Consider the following 20,261-nt stretch of genomic DNA (forward strand, 5'->3'; position numbering starts at 1 on the left):
TTTATCCATTTCCCCCATTTCCCACTCTGTCCCGTTTTTAAATCTCAAAAGTTTTCAAACGTGGTCTTCTTCACTAGCAAAATGCTTGAAGTTTCAAGGTTTTAATAACGATTTCTAAATCAATTAATTACTCCCCCCAACATATTTATTCATCAGGTTACCATGGTGGCATGAAAAACCACTCCTGTTTAGGTAAAAATTTCAAGCTCGTTAGGAGTCTCCTATGTGTTCCGGCAAAGAACTTCTCTCAAAGTTTTTGCTAGAGTTTTCATTTTTTCCCCCTCATGTCACTTACAGTCACATAAATTCATCTTAACCTACATTTAAGAACCTAACTCCGGTTCTCATTTTTTTTTTTTTTTTTTTAAAGCCCACTCTCGGGTAAGATTGACATTTCAGTAATCGCTGCCAGCTGGCATGTTCAAAATGGAATCTAAATATTGTATTAACAATATCAATAACAAGCAGGTTCAGCGGGCCTTAATAAAACATGCTTGAATTGTGAGAGAAATTCTTGTTATTCTGTGTTTCACCAGCTTTAATTTACTACATTGATTTAATAAAAATCTATGACAGTCTCATCTTTAATCATGTCAGAATTCTGAGCTTCACTACATGTGCATAAGGAAAATCTGAAATCAAGCAGGTGTAATGAAATTTTTGTTGCCCAATCATTTTTGAAACTTTTGACTGAAGTAACACAACCAGTAAAGCCCACATACATGTTCAGCTCAATGAATTTTCACAAACGATTTACCTGTGTCACCAGAACCCAGATGAACAAGCTGCCAGCTCAGGAGCCTTCTTCCACCCTCTCCACTCACTACACCCCAAAGATAACCACGACCTTGGTTTCTCCTTGCACGTGTTCCCTGTGAACTCTGGCAGGGGGGCGGGAGGGTGGCGATCACCCTGTTAGAGTCACTAAGTGTTGGCCTGCACATTATTTCACTTCCTTTGTGGGAAGCAGGTGGTATCCTCCCGATTTTACAGATGAAGAAACTGAAGCTCAAAGGTGAGTATCTGACCAAGCCAAGAAGCATGAACGCACAGTGCCGATGACCATATAGCTCTGTGTGTGGGTGGGGGAAGGGGACTACGAGGGACCGCCTGTCAGATCCAAAGCCAGGTCCCTCCAATGCCAAGCTCAGTTCTCCAAATTTATTGATTCGCATGTCCAACAAATGCCGTTTATAGTTCAATGGCCTCATACAGAGAACAACTATGCCACCCCCTGACCCCAGCCCCCAACCCCCACGCACACTCACGCAGGAGGATGGTTTCTGAAAGGGAGCTCATGTTTTCATTTAGCATGTTGTCGTCCCCTCCCTACGTTCTGGATTGTGAACGATTTTGTGAGTCTCTGCGTTAACAGTGTCTTAATTTTAAAAATTAAGCTGGGAACCAGCAAGTGAGTCTGAAGAGGCTCCATCTCTGGTCCCGAACTGGATTTTCATCACTCAACTACTCTCCAAATTATACTGATTTATAATGTGATTATTACGGTTTTCCTAAGTAGCCTGGGTAATGAGAGAAACGCAGAGACGCCCCAGACTGCAGTAATGGGGGGGGGGGGGCTCTAACACCCCTCCGTCTGCCCTGCCTCACCTCTGCTTCTTAGCCCGCACTCTCCTCTCGCGGGGTCAGTACTGCACCTCGCGTGGCCTCCCAGCCTCGGCCCCAGCGGTGCCCACGGCGACTCACATTGTTCCCAGCGCCTTCCGCGGTGACCGTGCGACACTGAGCCCGTGAAACCGACCGACCGCCCAGCGGTTTTCCCGCCCATGTTTGCGAAGATCAGCTCTCGGTTCTTTACCCTTCCTTCCTTACGCGCCTAATTTCAGTGTAAGGCTGAAGCTGCACCACCTACCCCCCAAGTCCTCAAAGTCAAAGCCACTACCTTTATCAGAATCTCCCCACCTTTTCTGCCTGGAACACTGTGCCTTCCCCATCCCCTCCTCTTTCCTGTTAGGAACGAGGCAAGCTACCTCAAAGGGACACGGTCACTTCCCCTCTCCAGCCTGGCTCACCACAGTTCTTTGTCACATCCCAACGTACCGTCTGTGCACTTCCTTGTGACCCCTGCCTTCGGCCGTGGGCCTCACTACTTTGTGGGCTTGGCTAACTGTGGCGCTGCAATGTCACGGCGCCTCTGGGAGCGACACCGAGAAGGGCACCATTGACCATGTCGGGCAGACTTAGGGGGAGGCAGGGACAGCAGCCTCACACGGCTCTTGCAACGCCCCTCGGGGAAGTCTTCTGTGACTCCTGACTTCCTTCCCTCCGAGTCTGAGCTCCTCTGCGATGGCACAAACCACCGAGGCTTCTTGGTGATTCTGCCCCCCGCTCCCTCCCCCCCGCCCCCAGCCAGACGGCAAGAGATCTCTTTCTCTCTATCCCCAGCCGCAAGGGTACCTAGCACACAGTAGGAAATGAAGGAATGTTCGTGAAATGTATGCGTGAAAGTCACTGAACCGACTCGGACTGAACGGTGTGCCGCCCGCCCCCCCCCCCCCCCCCCCCCAGCCCCAATTCAGATGTTGAGGCTTTAACCCTCATGTGGCAGAATTTGGGTAAGGTTACATGAGGACATAAGGGCGGGGCTCTGATGCAATAGGACGCTAACAGGGCCCTAAGCCAGTAGGCTGGTGTCCTTACAAGAAGAGGAAGAGACCAGGGCATGCGCATGCACACAAAGGAGGCCATGTGAGGACACAGTGTGCAGGCAGCCATCTGCAAACCAGGAAGAGAGGCCCAGGAGAGATCAAACCTGCCACCCCTTGATCTTGGACTTCCAGGCTCTCGAACTGTGAGGAAATACATTTCTGTTGTTTAAGTCACCCGGCTTGTGGTGTTTTGTTATGGCTTAACACATTCACCCACTGTCCAAGCATCTTGTGTGCTAAAGATGGGGATCTGGGGACTGGCCCTGGCTGCGAAGGGAAGTTCGTGAAGATACGGAGGCTGGCTGCTCAGGGTTGACCCCCAGGAAAGGGCAGTTGTAGCCCATGTTCCGTCGCTCCCTTATCACCAATGCGGCAACTCGAGTTAAAGCAGGACGTTTTCGGCAATCCCCACTCCGCCAGGAAAAGTGAATGTCATCATTAAGTAAGATTCTGGGCCTCTGGGAAATTACTTTAACTTGATGGACACCACCTTATGCCCTGAGATCTTGATAGTCCTGTACGCCCATGGATAACGGCCATTATCATGAAAAGAAAGCTGGGGGAGTCCCAAACGCGAAGGTATGCCTCCTGGCCTCGGATCTTCTACTTAGTGGCTACATACACTTGCATGTGTAACCTAATGTTTCTGCGTCCTGTGCGTTTTCTTTTTCCTTTCTTTCTTTTCTACAGATTTTATTTTTAAGTAATCTGTACATCCGACCCGGGGCTTGAACCTACAACCCTGAGATCAAGAGTCTACAGACCGAGCCGGCCACGTACCGTCGCGGTGCTTTGCTTTTTAAATAAAATGGCTGTGCCGTTGTGACGGACAGTTCCTTTTCCCTTCTTTGAGAACGGACCCAGACTTGCATCTGGGGAACCGTTCACCTCCCAATCCATCCACGTGCTCCCAAGTGACGTTTCCATGAAGTGGGAGACAAGTTCAATATGATCCTTTAAATGATTCTCTAAGGTTCTTGATCACTGCAAGTATGTCTCTCCTTTCTTTCCCTCCCACCTCTGAAATGCATCTTTGCAAATAGTTTGTACTCTGGCACCATCAGAGACACTGAGAGGGGAAAAAGACAGGAGTACAGATTGTAAGCCATTCTAACTCATCCCCAAAGAACCTTCTTTCTCTGGGTCACATTTCTGCAAGATCTCAGTCACTCCAAAGTGTCAGTGAGAGCAGCTGGTAAGAACTCTGTTCTACTCCTCTTGCGGGTATTAGGTATCTCGTGGGTATTTGCCTTAATGTAGCAGGAGCTTCACAGAGACTGGAAACAGTCTTAAATACTCCTGAAGGTAAAATGTCAGTTCAACTGGGGGAAGGGTTTATGTTACTGTTATTTGGGGGTGGAAGGTATCGAAACCCTTAGGAAATTGCAAAAATGCTGTATTCAAATACCATAAGCATAATGAATTCTATTGATTAAACACTCAGTTACTGCCAAGCACTGTCCCAGCCCCAGTACATACAGTATCTTTTAATCCCATGAAATAGTGCCATCCATTGACCTGCTAAGAAGGAAAGGCTCAAACCCATCAGGCAAGCTGCTTGAGGTCACACAGCTGGGGGATGGCAAGAGGCTGGCCTCTGTACCCAACACCGGCCAGCTGTAAGGTCTCTACTCTTCTCTCCCGGGCAGGCTGCCTCCCCTGGAGTGAAAGCAGTGGGGACAGGAGCTCCCACAGAGTTCCAGGGATGTCACACACACTGTCATCAGCTAATTCCCACAATGATACCAATCTTGCAGGACCGGTATTTTTGCATTTTGCTGTAGCTCAAGGAAGTTCACATAACTTGTCCAAGGTCAGGCAGCAATTAGGCAGCCAGGCAGGGAATGGATCCAGGCACAGCTGATTTGAAAACTGAGGCCTTTTATCCTCAGGCCATCATTTGTAAAGGCCAACTGGAGAGCTGGGTGGGATGGAATCACCAAAGAAAAGAGGGGCAGGAGAATTTATTCTTGCAGACTCACGACACGGGGAGGTAAAAGCCTGAGTGCCTGGGGCTGCATTCACTCTCGTAGGCGTGTGTGTGCGCGCGCGCGCACACACACACACACACACACACACACACACACACACACACTGGCACGCACACATACATTCCCAACCTATCATGTGCTCCGCAGTGAGCGCTACACCCTGGAGTTCTCAGCCACGCCTTTTGGTCGCTGAGGGAACCAAACAAAAACACAAACTTGACCTCTGCAAGTTTACAGGTAGATGCTTTTAAGTGCACTTCTGCAACTGTAATGTGAACAGCTCATTGAGTACATTCTAAAAAACTCTTCATCACAAGCCTCTTGGCAATTGCATAAAAATATTTCCAGACTTCCATCCAAGCGCAGTTAAACAGAACTTCAAGGGGAATGACTTTTCCAATTGTATTTTAAGATTGAGCACTTTGATAAAAGCAGGCTCTGCAGTACAATGTGATCCAAAATTGTGTAATCTTTATATATTTTATAATCTGATACAATTTAATAGATAAGAAAAACATTTTTAGTGCTCAAAACTTAAACTGTAAGGATATATTCCTATTGATGGATTACAACTGGTGTAAAAATATCTGTACCTCTCTATCTACTACTATAAAGTCCAGATAGGCTCAAAATATTCATTCTGTAAAGGTGTGAGTTCCTCTCATTGTATTAGTCTTTGGATGACTAACTTCAGGATTTCCCTTTTTCTCTATCCACAGTCTTTAAAAGATCTTAAAGTCAGCTGTTTACAACAGTCCTGTGGGGGGGGGGGTGGGGACCAAAAGAGACAGGAAATACCTCAATGCCTTGAATGATAAAAAGACAACAGAAGGATTCATTTCCATCTCTCTGTCTTGTCATTATAAACTGCTTTTGACCATTACAACAGGACTGTCCCCAGCCCCAGTCTGTAGCACAACGCAGAACAGGTCAGCATCTCAAGTGAAAAACTTCAAAAACAACTTAACCCGTCCCGAACCAAAGACGAGCTAGTGTGAGTCCAGGTTTCGGATCCTGGCTCTGTGACCTCGAGCAGGACATTTGTTGGGGCTTTACTTTTCCCATCTACAAAATGGGAGTAAGAATACCTAATGTATAAGACTAATATAAGAATGACGTAAAGAACATATATGGCCAGACACAAAAGGTCACGTTTTATATGATTCCGTTTATGCAAAAATGTCCTGAACACACAGGTCCCTAGGGACCGACAGTAGACTAATGGCCGTGCGCTGAAGGCCCTGTGCCTCTGTAGCCATCAGAGCTGACAGTGTCACTGGCTTCTCTGTGTCTGCGGGTGCTCCCGCCTGTCCCCTCTTTCTGAAACTCTTTGCCCTTCATTTCAGCGACTTTCCCCAGTTTCCGACTAAGCTGCTTCTCTGCTGTCGTTGTTGTTGTCTTCACTACCACCGCTTTCTATCATAAATCTACGTTTTCTAACATGTCCATGTTGGAAAGGAGTTCATTCTGTACTCCTCTGAAAATCTCATCTGTGCCCATAATTGCAGTGGCCATTTGTGGATTCACACGTTTCAACATTCCCTTCCTAGCCTTGACCTCCCTTCTCCTAACTCCAGCCTGTGTCCCCTCCTAGCGACATCACCCTGGAACAGGAGGACCAGCCCACGGGCCCTGCTTGGCAGGTGCCTGTCCCAGAGGAAGCTCTCAATGCCACGTCCCCCGTCAAACTGGCAACTCCTTCTGACCTCCCTATTTCTGTCCACAGGGTACCATTTCCTCAGGGTGCAACACTGGGCTCCCGTGAAAATCTTAGACGGTGGGAGAGAGACCAGCTGACGTCCAAGTCAGAAGGGAACATCCAGGCTATGGATGTTTTCTGAGATTCCACGCCAGGCTGGAGACACTGGGAATGTCGCAGTAAGTGCAGATGGGGCAAGTCTGGATTCCCAGGAGACGGTGACGTCAGGACTGACCAGAGGCTTCTTTTGAAACTGCATTTCCTTATATTTTTTCACTAACGTAAGAGCCTGTTCTCAGTGACCGCACAGAACATGAGTGACTAAAGAGGTGGCCAGCGAGTCTTTAAATTCACCTGTGAACAAAAACAGCATCCTGACTTTATTACTGTGATTACATAAATACCTTTACAGATAACTCAGCGCGGAACAAGACAAATGATGCCAAGAGAAAGAGAAAGGGGCCCCTCCTAAAACCCAAAGGTCTCTGCAGGCTGACAGAGTAGAGAAGGCAATTAGGCTCAGGACTTGGGGGGAAATGTAGGCAGGTTTTCCTCTCCCCCTTTCTGTTATTACTGTATTTTTTCCAAAACGGGCGTGCCTGGGGACAAGAGTCAGGAGATTTATGCATTAGGTGGATGCCCTGGTTTGCAAAATGGACAAAGGAGTCAGCTTGCCGAGCAGATTAGATGAAAGAAGTCAAACAGCCCAGGGGCTGCAATCAAATGTGGCAGAGATGAGTGGGGGAGGGTCAAGGCGAAGCCCAAAGGCCCTGAGATCCCATCCGAGGTCTTTCTGGAGAGAAGCACCGAGAAGCACCAAGCACCGGAAGTGCCTGGAGGCCCGAGGCCGTGTGGAGATGGGATCCCGCAGAGCCATCCGGGTTCCACGGGGAAGGAAATGGGGGCTGGCAGCGAGAATGGAAAGCCATGCAAAGGAGAGATCAGGAGTCCACTCCTTTGAGGTATAGAGGAACTTTTCACCTTGAATATATGTGCCAGGAGGAATGATCAGAAACCCTGGGAATGAAACAGAAGTTTATAAACCTCTGCTGTGACAGAGCGGTTGAGGGGCCAGGTAGGCCCTGGTCTGGACTTGTGTTTTCAGGTTCACATTCTCCTCTAACCTCCGCAAAGGTTCTGGGGAACACATCTGGCAACACTGAGGCCCAAGGTCAAACACCTGGTGCCCAGGGAGGGAGGAACTCAACCCTGGGTTGACGCGATGCTAAACCCGTGCTCTCGCATGTGGCTGTCTACACACCTGCCGTGTACATACAATTATAGAGCAAGGGGTAAAGCTCCGTGTGTGTGAACTGGGTGACCTCGCAAGGAAGCAGTCCTATTCGAAAGGAATCGGAGATAAAGGGATGAACAAATAGTTTAGATCTATCTATAAATCCAGCAGGATCTGGGGCATCCCCCGTCTTTGGCCCTGTTCTGAGAATCACTAACCCAGCAAAGGAACAAGGGAAATTTTAGCAGGGAAGGTAAAGAGCGCAGGGAAATCAATCACATTCAGAGATTCCAGCCCTAGTTTCCTATTTTCCCAGGAAGTTCTAATAACTAACTCTGACCGGGAATGTAGCATGTCCTAAATGCCTTCTAATATGAATGTCTTGAATCCTCACAAGAACCCTAGGACACCAGCGACACTATTGTTATCACCCCCCCCCCCCCCACCAGAGAGGTTTGGCCAGTCACGCAAGAAGCCAAGACAGGGCTCATTTCCACGCTTATTGCCTCCCTGAGATCCACGGGACCTCCCAGAGCTGTCCTGTTCGAGGTTTGGAATCTTCAGCCAGGCTGCCACCACGCTGTCTCCTCTCCTTGGACCCATCTGCAGACACAGCTGGCTGAAAGCACCACTCTTTTCCACCGAGCTACAGCTAAGCCTCAAATCCATTTTGACCCACGTTTAGGAAACCAGTTGCTACAACGGAACACAGCTGGTACTCCACAGGAAACCGCAGCCACCACTGAGGTCCACTCCTTCATTCACAAGGAAGAACGTGAAAACACAGGGATGCCCAGCGGCTGGCCCGGGGTCACAAAGTTCACCAGGTGGCAGACCTGGGACCACAACCAGGACCCTTGCTTGTAATCCGGTGCTCTGCCCACTGGAACTTGTTCCTGATACACTGAGCCCTTGCTCTTGAGCCTTTCGCGGCAGGAAAGACGATCAAAGTGAGGCATGGCGTGCACCGTAGCAGCAACAATGCATAGCAGAGCTTGTAGCAGAGGGTGAGGGCGGTGGAGAGCAGGTGCAATGATATTAACTCCCAGGAGAGGAGGCACCTGAAGCCAACCTGGAACCTGGGAACCCGGGACTCCCCAGAGCAGGTCATCCAATGGTCACAGTCAACCTGGGATGAGTGTGACCAAGGGCGAGCACACCTGTGCGCTCACAGGAACAGCATGCATCTGACAGCAAAAGAGCTGGTTTCCATTGTCCCCACCTGCTTTCGGGCCTACAGCAGCACCAGCCTGCTCCGTGCACTCAGAACACCCTGGAGCTCTTCCTTCCATTTCATTAGCTCATCCCGTGGGTTGTCAGAAGTGAATGGAAATAAAAATCTGTTATGTGTGTTATGGAATTTATTTTAATTCTTCCACTGCATCCTAAGGAAACAGATTTAATAATAATTAGTGGCCCAACCCTGGAGTGAGGGAGAGAAGGAAGGGGGAGGGAGGGCCGGGAAGGCCGGCGGGGAGGTTGCAAGCGGGCATGGCCGGGGCGAGATGTCCACGTTCGAGCAGATCTGCCAGGAGGGCTGGGGTGTGTGGTGTGACGCCAGAGTGGGCGGGGCCCTGGAAACACCTGCTCAGAGGAAGGGGAAGAGATAAAAGGCAGGTGGTCCTGAATGTAAGCAAGCTCAGAGCTATGAAGGCCGAGGCTGGTCTCTGAACGAAACTGCCTACGGACCCTACAAAGACCCAAAGGGCAGAAGCGGAAGACAAGATGACCGTGGCTCATAGGAACTTTTAGAAGAAGGCAGGAAGAGAAGAGAACGGCAATGCTGTATGTAGTGCTGGGATGAAACATCCAGGGACCAGATGAAGCGTTAGACCAGGGGTAAAGAATGTCCTTAACTAGGAATCACTGATTCATTAAAATAATCCATCCAAGGGTGATGTTTAAATAAAGTAACCCAATTTTAAGTTTAATGGGTGAATGGAATGTGTATGTGTGGGGGAGGGGGGGAGGCGCAAGGGAGTTTGGGGAAGAAAAAAAAAAGTAGAACGCTTTACTCTCTTCATTACAAAAAAATGAGACGTTATTAACTAATAAAATAAAAAAATGTATTTCAAACACACACAGACTGTAACAGAGACACGCAGACATGCGGAGGGGACAGTTGGAGACACCTGTCAGCTGGTCACTCCTGCAGGGCTCCGAATAAGCCACACTCATCTGTTTGGACCTGCCCTGGGTCCCCTTTAAACAAAGGGTTTGTCCCCTTCTGGCACACAGCTAGGTTTCCATTGTACAAGAACTGAAGTGCTCTCTGGTCCCTGAAACTGCTAACATCCTAAAATTGTCTCTAGCAGCCTAAATGGCATTTAAAATAAATACTGTGAATTGATGAAATGGCCAATTATGTTAAGTACCCATGCCTGGTGTAATCCAAACCAAATCTTCCCCCATTATCCTCAAAACTGCTAGATGATTCAGCAGGCCCTCTCGCCAGTGACTCCGCAAGAACCAAACACAGAGGCCACACTCTAGTAGGACCCTGAGAGCTTCCTTCCAGTGAATTCTTACAACTGGTTTTATGCTAGGAAAAAAAAAAAATAATAACTACTATGTTTCTGCCAGACAGCTAACAAACCAAACAACTATCTGACTACGTTACATGGGTTCCCCACTGGAACCATGATGCCGTATTGTTCCGCGGACTTCAGGATCTAACTGCTACCATACCCTCTCTGGGCAGCATGGCGTTCTGAGGCAGATCCTGCTGAGAACATGGGATGTCATCATCCCAAAGTGCCCGTGAATCACTCATTGTCCGCACCTGCCACATAACGTTCCTATCGCCATGCCCTCTCTTGCCTACAGACTCTTGCTGCCCCCTCTTGCAATGCCCTTTGTTCCATTTCCACACACACAGACTATTTTTCAAGGTCTTGTTCAAGGTGTCAACTCTCCCAAGAACTGACAGCCCCTACTCTCCCACCCTCCTGACAAAAATAAGCCCCCCTCCTCCAAATGACGAGACACATCAGCTTCTTCGGCCATGCCCAAGTTCTCTTACCCTCCACCCGAGGGCTACTGGGCACAGTAGGTTCTCCCTGACCCCCGGGTAGCCCAGGTCAGACAGTTCTGCTTGTGGCTGGGGTGGGGTAGGCTAATTATCTAGAAAAAAATGTCCTCTTGCTTGCTACAGAGGGAAAAGAAGGAATGTGTGCATGTTTTGAAAATGTATAAAGGTGAGAAAGTGAGTATATAAATCAGGTATGTTTTCTTCTACTTGATTTTTGAAAAAAAATTTTTAAATGTTTCCTTATTTTTTTTTTTAACGTTTATTTATTTTTGAGACAGAGAGAGACAGAGCGTGAACAGGGGAGGGGCAGAGAGAGAGGGAGACACAGAATCTGAAACAGGCTCCAGGCTCTGAGCTATCAGCACAGAGCCCGACGCGGGGCTCGAACTCACAGACCGTGAGATCATGACCTGAGCCAAAGTCGGACGCTTAACCGACTGAGCCACCCAGGCGCCCCAAATGTTTCCTTACTTTTGAGAGAGAGAGAGAGAGAGAGAGAGAGAGAGAGAGAGAGAGAGAGAGACACAGTACGAGCGGGGTTAGAGCAGAGAGAGAGGGAGACACAGAATCTGAAGCAGGCTCCAGACTCTGACTTATCAGCACAGAGCTCGATGTGGGGCTCGAACTCAGGAACCGCGAGATCATGACCTGAGCCAAAGTCGGCTGCTTAACCAACTGAGTCACCCAGGTGCTCCTTCTACTTGATTTTAAACTAAACATTCCACTGGCATGACTGGGCAGCTCTGTTCTTTATATACCCATATTTTTATTGTAAAACGTTCACTCATGGGCATGAGCGATTTCTTGATGAACCATACCCCACCAAAGGACTACAAAAATATTAATTAGGGAGAACACGCACATAGTTTGAAAAATCTTAGCAACAATAAAAGTGTCTCCAGAACTCCATATATAGATAGAGCAAATATAATACACAGCAAAGAAATATCGCAGGAAAAACTTAACAAATCCTTGCCTACCCTCTCAAACTCCAACCAAGAGTCTTCTGATTTTCACATGTACAAAAAAACAAAACAAAAACAAAAAAGGAGGGCTGCATGGAATTGGATGCGGACTGAATAAGCATCTGAAATCTGTAATAATGTAATTCTCAACACTTAGAATAATTAGAATTTTAAACCCTATCTGGAAGAGGAAAAATGTCCACACCCATGAGATAGGATCTCATAGTGAAATCACTCAACTTCAGAATCTCATTGATGTTTTCTTCATGTCTCTGCCCAACAGAAACAACCAAAAACTAATATCCTAAGAGCAAATCTTAATATGAAACTTAATGAGTAAAAATCCTACAAGAAAATGTGCTCGCCAAGTAAAATCCCTCTCCTGAAAATAATCCAAACACGAATGATATTCGTATTATTGTTGTAGATCTGGAGGAAAAATAAACATGCACATAACTTTGAAACTCACTTGAAAAAAATTCCCAAAGGCTCATCATAATTGGTTTCCATTTTTGCTATCTGAAGGGAGAACAGATTTTTTTTAATTATGTATTAATCTTTGAGAGTAGAGGGAGTTCCCTTTTTTCCTTAAATATTAAAGGTATCTATAACAGTCATTAAAATTAGGATTAGTCAAAACTTCCCACCTAAATTTCGCCCGTACCAAGCAAAAAGGCAAGGAAATCCTTCAGTTCCTGATTTCACAGGCTATTAAAAAGCAGTATGTAATTGCATGGCCTATAAAACAACAACACAAATGGGATGGCATCTCTTTGAGCTACTCTGGAAACCTGAAGATAAATGTCCCTTTTCTCAGCCACAATTATATTCTACTCCTTCACATGCCTGGCCAGCCCTCGGCATGTACTTTTAAGGAAAAGAGGCTAACCAGCTCTAAACCAACGGAAAGGTGTGGAATATTCTGTGCAAGCCCAGCCCAGTTCTAAAGCTCTTGGTATGACCAGATTCATCTGCTTTTGGCCAGCCATGCCGCTCTGACCCTTACCCGGCCCGACGAGGTGAATGGGGACAGGAAACTGGGAGGGCCCGGGGAGCCCACTGATTCCAGCTTACTTGCACAGCAGACATCTCTAACAGGGATAACCCAGCATTATCCAGAAGGCATCTTATGGCTACTTTTAATTCTTTTTTTTGAATGTTTATTTATTTTTGAGAGACAGAGCACAAGCAGGGGAGGGGCAGAGAAAGAGGGACACACAGAATCTGAAGCAGCCTCCAGGCTCTGAGCTGTCAGCACAGAGCCCGATGCGTGGCTCGAACTCAGGAACCACGAGATCATGACCTGAGCCGAAGTTGGAGGCTTAACTGACTAAGCCACTCAGGTGCCCCTCTTCTGGCTACTTTTAACCATTTATTCTTCAACTTTATTTGGCCGTTTCAAAAGAAACTTAATAGCAAAAGTAGAGATGAACGGCAGTTGGAATTCTTTGAGCACGCTGGGGAGGACTGACGGCAAAGCAGCGAAGGGTGGGCTGGACAACAGGAAGGATGTCCCCCTGGCAAAGGACAGTCGTCGGGACAGGAGAGGGGTGGCTCACCTCCGAGCCTCGGAACAAACCACAGGCAACCAACCTTCCAGGCACACGCGGATGTTAGGGGACAGCAAGGAACGAGTGGAACCACCACAATAACCAAAGTGCCGGAACCCCCCCCCAAACATTCCTCGTTGACCCAAGCACTGAAAACACATAACAGGGTTTTTGTTTTGTTTTGTTCCGTTTAGTTTTTAACCAGCTCCGTTTATGCTACTGTCATATCCTGACTGCCACATGATTCCAGTTTCACCAAAGCAAGCCGGACGCTTCTGGAATATGACCAGCGGTGACAAACCAAAGAACCAGTCCCAGATTCGGAATAACAATTCATAGCAACCAGGAGACGTGAGCAGGAAGAAATAAAGAGACTGGACAAAGAGCCCCAACGCACAGCAGTCACACTTCTTCAGACAGTGCCCGCTCCTTAAGAAGACAGCGCTCTCCCACCTGCTACCCAGCGCCAGGGCGTAGAGCGAGGGGGTGGGGAGGGCCGCTCCTAGACACCTACCTTGCAGAAGGGCTCCATTTCTCTTGAAGAAGGTACTGCCCGGCCAGATGGGTGGACCTGATGTGCTGAAACACAAGAGAAGCCAGTGTGAGCATGGGCTCATTTACACTCGGAACAACCACCTCTCCAAATGTATCACTTAGAAGTCATGCTTTCCCACTGATGCATTATTTACACCCTCACCCTCTGGAAATACATCTTTAATTTTTTTATAACATTTATTCGTTGCCCCCCCCCCTTCTTTTTTTTTTTTTTTTGAGAGAGACAGAGCATGAGCTGAGTGAGACTGGACAGGGAGAGAGAGGGAAACAGAATCCGAAGCAGGCTCCGGGCTCTAAGCCGTCAACACAGAGCCCGACACAGGGCTCGAACCCATGAACTGTGAGATCATGACTTGAGCCGAAGTCGGATGCTTAACTGACCGAGCCACCCAGGCGCCCCATGGAAATGCATCTTTAAAAACCGTGAGGTTTGGGTAGCACCCGGGTGGCTCATTCAGTTGAGCATCTGACCTCAGCCCAGGTCATGATCTTGCGGGTCACGAGTTCGAGCCCGGCACTGGGCTCGCTGCTGGCTGCCTGTCAGTGCAGAGTCCACTTCAGATGCTCTGTCCCCTTCTCCGGACCCCTCCCCCGCCCCCTTGCACTCTCCCCAAAATGAACAGATGTTTAAAAAAATAAAATCAAATAGGGGCGCCTGGGTGGCTCAGTCGGTTAAGCGTCCGACTTCGGCTCAGGTCACGATCTCGCGGTCCGGGAGTTCGAGCCCCGCGTCGGGCTCTGTGCTGACTGCTCAGAGCCTGGAGCCTGTTTCAGATTCTGTGTCTCCCTCTCTCTCTGACCCTCCCCCGTTCATGCTCTGTCGCTCCCTATCTCAAAAATAAATAAACGTTAAAAAAAAATTAAAAAAAAATAAATAAATAAAATAAAAAAAAAATAAATTAAAAAAAAAAACAAAACCCCATGAGGTTTCAGTTGAATGGGCTTCGTATTTCACAGGGCAGAACCTGTCTGTGTGGGTATCCCAGTTACCGTCCTGACCCTTCTCCCTCTTGGGCACTGAAATCACTTGCGGGTAAACGACACGGCAAATTCACACAGTTCAACGTCACAACTTGTAACTTCAGAATGGTTGCTAATTTACTCCTAATTTTATGAATTTACGTGGCAGAGAACTTCTATCTGTGTCTGCCGGGACCAAGTGGGTTTTCTATCACTTCCTAGTGGCACCTGCCTGTGAGAAATGCGACCTTGCCTTCCTCGGACTTTATCCTCACCAAATCCTTAACATTACAGAAAGAGCTGTGATGGCCTCCCTCCCTCCCCCATCCCCTTGTTTCGTATCCTGTTTTCAATTTCTTGGCTTACAGTGTTGCACTCCGTAGCCTATAAAACATTTTGTAGATGTGCTACCGCCCACAGTCTGGTAAGAGGAGAGGCAAGAAAATAAGGAAGATCAGTATATACAAAGACACTTTACTACGTTTATAGATGAGCGTTTTCACGGTTTTAAGACACCCAGGGAGAAACTTTAGAATCAAGCCAGTCTTAGTAAAATATCCTTAGAGTGGGAAGTAGGTTATTCTAAATCAAGGATCGGTTTAGATTAATGTTAGAAAGCACTTAGTCAAAAACGTTCCTACATCCAACGCAGGAGGCAGTATAAATTACCTTCACTAAAATAGTCCACGCCACGTGATACTGGTTAATGCGCTGTCGATCACAGCACAAAAGGGAGAAGTTGGTCTGGTAACAGATTTTTAAGTTCAGTGGACATGTGCACACATAGTAAGACATCTGAGGGGCTATGTAATGAACACTTTACCAATCAGCCAGGGTCTCTGGTACTAACAGGATGGCAATCAATACTGTTAACAAGGAGCAACCCCAGTGACACATTCTGTTGACCAAAATTTCATTACCAGAGACATCACAGCACAGCAGGTATAGGGACGCGTTACGTGATTGGTGAGGGGCGGAGAGGGAGGCAGAAAAGTGCGACAGCACATAAAAACACGGTTAAACATCAAAATAATGTCAAACGTGCCGGAAAACACGCACTTACGAACCCTGACGTAAGGGTTTTGTTTTGCTTGGGGTTGACTATACTCAGAGTAGGAAGCAAGATTAATGCACCGAACCTATGGCTTTTCCGGCAGCCCTCTAAGCTCTGGCCGTTGTGGCCTCTGGATGGCCAGGCTGACACATAGGACACCAGATCTGGCGGGGTCTCGGGGCTGCAGGATCATGGCAAGCTGATTTCTCTTTCGTCTGATTCCTGTCCTATTTTGTGGCGGCCTTTAAGGCTCAAAGATGCACGGAAAATAACGTGCATTAAAACGCTCAAGATTATCTTTTAGCAACTCCAGCCAGCTCCTTGGAATTTTACCATCTTATTTTTATAAGAAAGCAGGAAACAGCAAGCTGGCTGTTGCCGATCCTGAATCACCTGACTTCTAAAGATATTTAAAAACTGAGGACTTCATTATAGAGGAGCTGGTGCTTTGAGAGCATTCAGTAATTGAGTATTACCGCAGGAGCCTGAATATCCAGCTTACTTCCACCCAAATCTCCTTTTTATCCTGACCTTGATTTGGCGGAAAACTGACTAGACGCCAGGAATGGAGTAAATGTGGGGAGCCGAGGTCGCGTAAATCCAGTGGTTTAAGATAAGGAAAATTCTCTGTATGATAGAAATCTACTCAGCAATTTCTACAGCATCCTTTTAATGTACCTAAGTCACTGATCACTATTCTGGTAGTTTTGCACCACTGCCCACGTAATCAGTACTCCAGGCGTGGAGAGAGATTTGGGACTGGCCCACCCACCTGCTCTTACCTGGCTCCCACTGTCAGTGATGAATTCACCTATGGTCTCTTTCTAGCTCAAGTAAAGCTGGTTCCTGTCATGTTAATTGCAAAGCGTTAGAGCTCACTAGCCAGAGAATCTACAGGCTTCTTTTGGATGGTCCCTCAGAGAGAGAGAGAGAGAGGCAAACCCTAAGAGACTTTTAACTATAGAGAATACCCTGAGGGTTGAAGGAGGGTGGTGGGTTGGAGATGGGCTAGATGGGTGATGTGTCTTAAGGAGGGCACTTGTCGTGACGCGCACTGGGGTTTACACGTAAGTGATGAATCGCTAAATTCTACCCCTGAAACTAATATTACGTATAACTATATGTTAACTGGAATTTAAATGAAAACTTGAAACAAACAAACGTACAAACAAAAACAATCTCAAGGCAAAATTCCAGGCTAGAAAAAGCAATCGGGCTCACCGCATGTGAAAGACAGACACGTGGGCTCGTAATTAGCAGATACCACAACGCGGGGTCCACCAATGTCTCATTTCAATAACGCTCCAGCAAAATTCCATGACCTTCAGCACTACACGACAAACCCACTTGCGACAAAAGAAACTGACCAACAGGTGAAGAGAGCCTTGTCTGCCGGAAAGGCAGCGTGTGACCTGGCATTTGAGCACATTGATCCGGATGGTCATTAAGATCAGAGCTGAGCCAGCAAAAATCCCAAGGGAGGGATGATACCATCTCGAACAGCAGACCCAGCGGCTGCTGAGTCTTAGCCCTCAGGAAGTGCTGTACAATCGAAGCTGCATTACTTTGAACTCCCCAGGGACACCGTGGGTTAACAGGTTGTACAGCCCTAAGGTGGCTCTTGGCATAATGATGCGATCTGGCATGGGTTTTCCCTCCTCTCGTGAGCCTCCATCGCCGTGAGACCCAGACAACTGTAACTAATCAAGACCCACACACTGGTCTGGACTTTCTGTGAGGGTAATGAAAAGCAAATGAAGAAAAGTACTTTTTTCTAAGAACTCAGCTACCAAATGTGAACTGTTGGTCCGTAAAAGAGAGAACAGGATACCATCACCACCACAAGAGGATACTACACCTTGAGGTGAACCTCAAGGACATCATACTAATGAAACAAGCCAGACACACAGGGACAAATACTGTACTAGACTACAGTGGTTAAATTCATAGAGACAGAAAGCTGAACGCAGGCTTCCAGGGGCTGAGGGGAAGCAAAGGTCAAGAATTGTTTAATGGCGCGGGGGGGGGGGGGGGGGGGGGGGCCCTGGGTGACTCAGTCGGTTGGGCAACCCGCTTCAACTCGGGTCATGATCTCATGGTCTGTGGGTTCGAGCCCCGCGTCGGGCTCTGTGCTGACAGCTCAGAGTCTGGAGCCTGCTTCAGATTCTGTGTCTCCTCTCTCTGCCCATCCCCCACTTGTGCTCCGTCTCTCTCTGTCTCTAAACGAATGAATGAATGAATGAATGTATCTTGGGCACCTGGGTGGCTCAGTAGGTTGAGCATCCAACTTCAGCTTAGGTCATGATCTCACGGTTTGTGAGTTCAAGCCCCGCGTCGGGCTCTGTGGTGACAGCTCAGAGCCTGGAGCCTGCTTCAGATTCTGTCTCCCTCTCTCTTCTCCTCCCTGCCTTGTGTTCTATCAAAAATACATGAAATCCAAAAATTTTTTTCAAAAAAAGAATCATTTAATGGGCATACAATTGCAGTGCTCTAAGCTGAATGAAAGGAATTCTAGAGATCGGTTACACAACGTCAATGTACTTAACGCTACCGTGCACTGAAGAAAACAGTTAAGATGGTAATATTTAATGTTATATATATATATTAATACAGTTAAACTTTTTAAACCTAAAATGACGGAGAGAGAGCCAATGAGTGAAGGAAGAAGTGCAAGATAGACACCAGAAGAAAGAACTCAAAGTCTAAAGGGTTTTAGGCAGCGAAGGACCAACCTATGTGCTGTGTCTGTGGAGGAACAGGTAGCAGCTCTGCTAGAAAGGTCCACAGCACACTAAAAAGCAGAAAACCCAAACTAAGGACAAGGCAACGGATATAGTGAGACCAGCCTGTCCGGATCTAGTATTTACAGAGGCCAGAGCCTGCCCAATACTTGGAGGCAACTGAACAGCCTCCAGTCATATTCTTAGCACCGGAATCAAAATGTGAAGGCCATCCCTTTGGACGTGTGACGTCTACCACCAGACTGTGTTTACCCAGAAATCAAACACTGGAAGCACTTGCAATAATGGGGAAATCCCCCCCACCCCCTCCAACCCCATACTTGAAAGTCTAGTGTTTTATCTCTAACTGTAGACTCATTACCAGGAAATAACTGAAAAACAAATGTGACCTATAACACATATGACCACAAACTCCTTGGGTGAAAGACGCCAGCCACTGAAGTTCGGGATGAAGAAATCAGAGCAGGCTGGACAGAAACACACGTAAGAAGGGATCAAGTTTCATAAAGTATCGCTCACAATTTGAGAAGCACCACTAAAGCGCATAGACGAACGTTCAGAATTCTCGGGAACACTCTTGATACTTTTATAACCTTCCAGATAAAACAGGGCATGAGGGCGTTCAAAGGGATCTCAGTGGCTGCCTGGTTCCATCCAGTGTGGTGGGGACAGCACAAGATCTGGACTCAGGAGTCTGTGCAAAAACAGAGCCTGAACGCCTTTCAACTTGGCCAAGTCTCAACTCCATGCCCGCAACATGGAGGCAATGACAGCACGTAGTGTCGGGGAATGAAACGCAACAACGGATGCTCAGTACGCTGCAAGAATCCCGGCGGTGATCCTGACGACCCACGATTAGGTTCGGAGAACTGAAGTGACGTGCTCGGTGCCACCACTTCCCCTCTGTCTCGCGCACTTTCCCAGTTTGGCTCTTCATTCCTGGAACAGATGAGGCAGCCACACCTTCATCTTCCTCTTTCCTTTCTGGATGCTTAGCTCATTGCAAATGTTCCTCAGCCCCAAGTAGCCACCAACAGTTTCTAAAACTCAATAGGTTGTGAGAAGCAGCTTCGGAGATGCCACCTACTCTAAATAAAGCAAGCTGAAATAAAAAGAGAACTCCGCACCGAAACTTGCGCAGACCCAAACTGACAAGTGAGGCCGCCACAGTGACCTTCCCGGGTCAGGTGGACACAGACCAGCACTGGCCAATTTTCGGGAAGGCATTTCTGAAACACTTAGACAAAAACGATCCGTGACCACAAAAGCTACAACGGAGAGCACGGCAAGATCACCCTGAGGGCAAAATACGGACCACGGGAAGAAACGCAGTCGCTTTGTTACCTTAGCCAAGTGTGAAAACTAGAGACGCATCCTGCCTCCAACCGGATCATGTCGCAAAGAGTTCTTGGGTGCCCATCACAGCCAAGGCCCTGGATGTGCTGGGGGTTGAAACGGCCATGAGAACCGGACAGAGGGGCCTGGAGTAAGAGCGATGGTCAATGTTTCAAAATGGTCCACCCAGCACACTGTGAAGTTTAAGGCTTCCCTCCTTGGACACGTCTGAGAACCTCCCCAGGGAGGGAGAACCGCTGTGGACCTCCCCAGGGTTTCTTCACTTTGCTCTGACATCTGGGGCGGGAGAGCTCTTTGTCATGGGGGCTTGTCCTGTGCATTTTGGGATCTTCGGCAGCCTCCCCGGTCTCGACCCAGTAGATACCAGTAGCAACCCTTCCCCTGTGGTAACAACTATAGTTACCTCCGGATGCTGCCACCACTGGGATATCAAACTGCCTCCAGGTGAGGACCACCGGC

General features: G+C 47.8%; 1 protein-coding gene across 10 annotated transcripts in view; it reads right to left on the minus strand.

The window, feature by feature from the left end:
- Positions 1-20,261, minus strand: part of FOXN3 (forkhead box N3) — a 391,024-nt gene that overhangs the window by 94,756 nt on the left and 276,007 nt on the right. For all 10 annotated transcript variants that reach the window (XM_042944039.1, XM_042944040.1, XM_042944038.1 and 7 more), the window contains one exon: positions 13,651-13,715. In XM_042944039.1, the coding sequence (XP_042799973.1) occupies positions 13,651-13,715 (65 nt within the window). The remainder of the gene's footprint in view (positions 1-13,650; positions 13,716-20,261) is intronic.

Source organism: Panthera leo, chromosome B3 (genome assembly GCF_018350215.1).
Source record: "Panthera leo isolate Ple1 chromosome B3, P.leo_Ple1_pat1.1, whole genome shotgun sequence".
NCBI lineage: Eukaryota > Metazoa > Chordata > Mammalia > Carnivora > Felidae > Panthera > Panthera leo.